The 2274-nt window shown below is 48.1% G+C and overlaps 1 protein-coding gene across 1 annotated transcript; it reads right to left on the reverse strand.

Annotated features, from left to right (window-relative positions):
* Nucleotides 1-774: 774 nt before the first annotated feature.
* On the reverse strand, nucleotides 775-1887 carry LOC148123253 (endogenous retrovirus group K member 5 Gag polyprotein-like). The gene has a single exon (XM_087903715.1). It carries the CDS (start codon nucleotides 1885-1887, stop codon nucleotides 775-777), a length of 1113 nt encoding a protein of 370 aa, XP_087759841.1.
* Nucleotides 1888-2274: the final 387 nt, after the last annotated feature.

Consider the following 2274-nt stretch of genomic DNA (forward strand, 5'->3'; position numbering starts at 1 on the left):
CTCCACCCAAACTGGATCATCAGATTTCCAAGTTATAGGAATTGGAGCAGGTTTGGCAACAGTGACCCTAACTAAAAATGGCCTAGACCACTTCGGTCTCCCAGCAGTCTGGTAATTTGTTTATCTGGTGTCACTGGCTGCAACTGGCCCTGCAGATTTTTTCCCAGCCCTTGTCCTGGTCTCCATTCCAATTGCTGCATAATTTGGGAGGCTGGTGGTGGTGGTGTGGACTGAGTGATCAAGACAGCTCCCATCTCACTCAGGACATCTCTTCCCCAGAGATTAATAGGTAGTCCTGGGAGGACATATGGCTGAAAGTAACCCTCATGGCTTTCATTATCCTGCCATTTTAATATTTTTGCACTCTTCTTGAGACTGGCTTGACCTATTCCTTGTAGGGTGGCAGTACTACTTTCTAATGGCCACTTCTTAGGCCAAAATTCTAAGGACAAGACGGAGACACCAGCTCCAGAATCTAAAATCCCATTAAATGACTTTCCATTAATAATCAATTCCAATTGAGGCCTTTCTTTCTTTCATATGAGCTACCCAAAAAGGCTGCAATGCCAGATGACCCAAAACCCTTAGCACCCTGACTGGTCACGGGGTTGTAGGTGTTAACTAAGGGTACCAAGACCAATTGGGCAATACGATCCCCCTGAGGAATTACTGTAACTCCTTGAGTAACTGATGTCATAATTTTTATTTCTCCTTGATAATCTGGATCAACAACCCCAGGAATTTGAATTCCCTTCAAGATGGTACTGCTTCTTCCTATGATAAGTCCCAAGGTCCCTCTAGGGAGCAGCCCAAAAATGTTGGTGGGTAAAGCTTGAACCCCCATTTGGGCTGTGAAGACTGCTCGGGCAGAGGTACTGAGGTCCAGTCCTGCACTTCCTGGGGTGGCACGGGCAAGGTCCGCAATGCAAAAGGATTGCCCTGTGGAACAAACTGGATATGGCCACTGCCGGGGTGGGCCCCCCTGACTCCTGGTGACATTGCTCCACACACTGAGGTTCTGGGGCCCTGGAGTGGAGCCCTCCGCCAGTTTCCCTGCTGTTGGTTTTGAATGGGCAGAGGCCTTCCATCTATGTCTGTCTTAGATCTGCAATCATTTGCCCAATGGGCCCCCCTTTTACATCGTGGGCACTTTCCTGGTCTGGCAGTAGTTCCCTGAGTGAGTTGTAGACATTCCTTTTTAAAATGTCCAGGGGCACCACAGTTAAAGCAGGTTTTATCCCCAATTGTCCGGGATCCTCGCCCAGGCCTGATGGCAGCGGCAATCACCTGGCCCTGAATGAAATGCCCGTGAATATCCCGGCAGATCCGGATGTATTCATTTAAGCTTTTTGCCTTATGTGGCCGCAAGGCATCCTTACAGTATTTATTTGAATTCTCAAATGCCAACTGCTTAACTATGGGCATAGCTGTGGTCACATCACCAAATAATCTTCCTGCCAACTGCAATATCCTATCCACATAGTCCTGAAATGGTTCTGAAGGCCCTTGTAGAACTTTTGACAGCTGATCCCCCGCAACCTTGTTTGGCAGGGCTTTCCAAGCTTTGGTAGCTGCAGTCGCCATCTGGACATATACGGCAGGATCAAGCACAATTTGATTGGCCAAGTCAGCATAAGCTCCTGCTCCAGTTAGTATGTCTAGATTGCGCTGTGCCTGTTCCGCTTGCACATTTAACCTAGCCATTTGTAAACAATTCTCTTGATATTCCCCCCTCCACAATAAGTAATCTCCTCCCAATAGTACCGCACGGCATAGCTGCTGCCAGTCACTAGGTGTAAGATTCAATGCCGCAAAAGACTCTACCATGGCAAGAGTAAACGGGGCCTGAGAGCCGTATACTGCCACAGCCTCTTTCAATTGTTTCATCTCCTTTGGGATCAGGTACCTCTATAACCGGGGAACTGTGTGTCGGGCCGAAAACTAACACCTCCTCTTCTTCCAGAGCCCTCTTTGGCTTCCCTGTCATCTGTCAGTCTGCAACGGGACTCCCTCTTTCCCAAATCAGCATTAAAAGCAGGTGGGGCTGACGGCACACATAAGGAATACTTCGCCTTACAGCGCTTCAGCCTTTTCTGAAGTACCTTAATTTCCTGCATTAGCTGTGCTTCCTCATCAGATAAACTATTCTCTGCACTAGAACTAAGGCTGTCTTTCCCATTTTCTGACTCAGAGGTTATTACTATCTGTTTTTGCGCCTGAAAGCAGGTAGACTTTGGCGCTAGCCTTAGTCCTGCGCCAGATTCCAAAGTTCCC

This window comes from Myodes glareolus, chromosome 1 (genome assembly GCF_982192425.1).
Source record: "Myodes glareolus chromosome 1, mMyoGla1.1, whole genome shotgun sequence".
Taxonomy (NCBI): domain Eukaryota; kingdom Metazoa; phylum Chordata; class Mammalia; order Rodentia; family Cricetidae; genus Myodes; species Myodes glareolus.

What these genes read in the sequence shown, in the direction of transcription:
- LOC148123253 (XM_087903715.1), bottom strand. Translation starts at nt 1,887, where the DNA reads ATGAAACAATTGAAAGAGGCTGTGGCAGTATACGGCTCTCAGGCCCCG.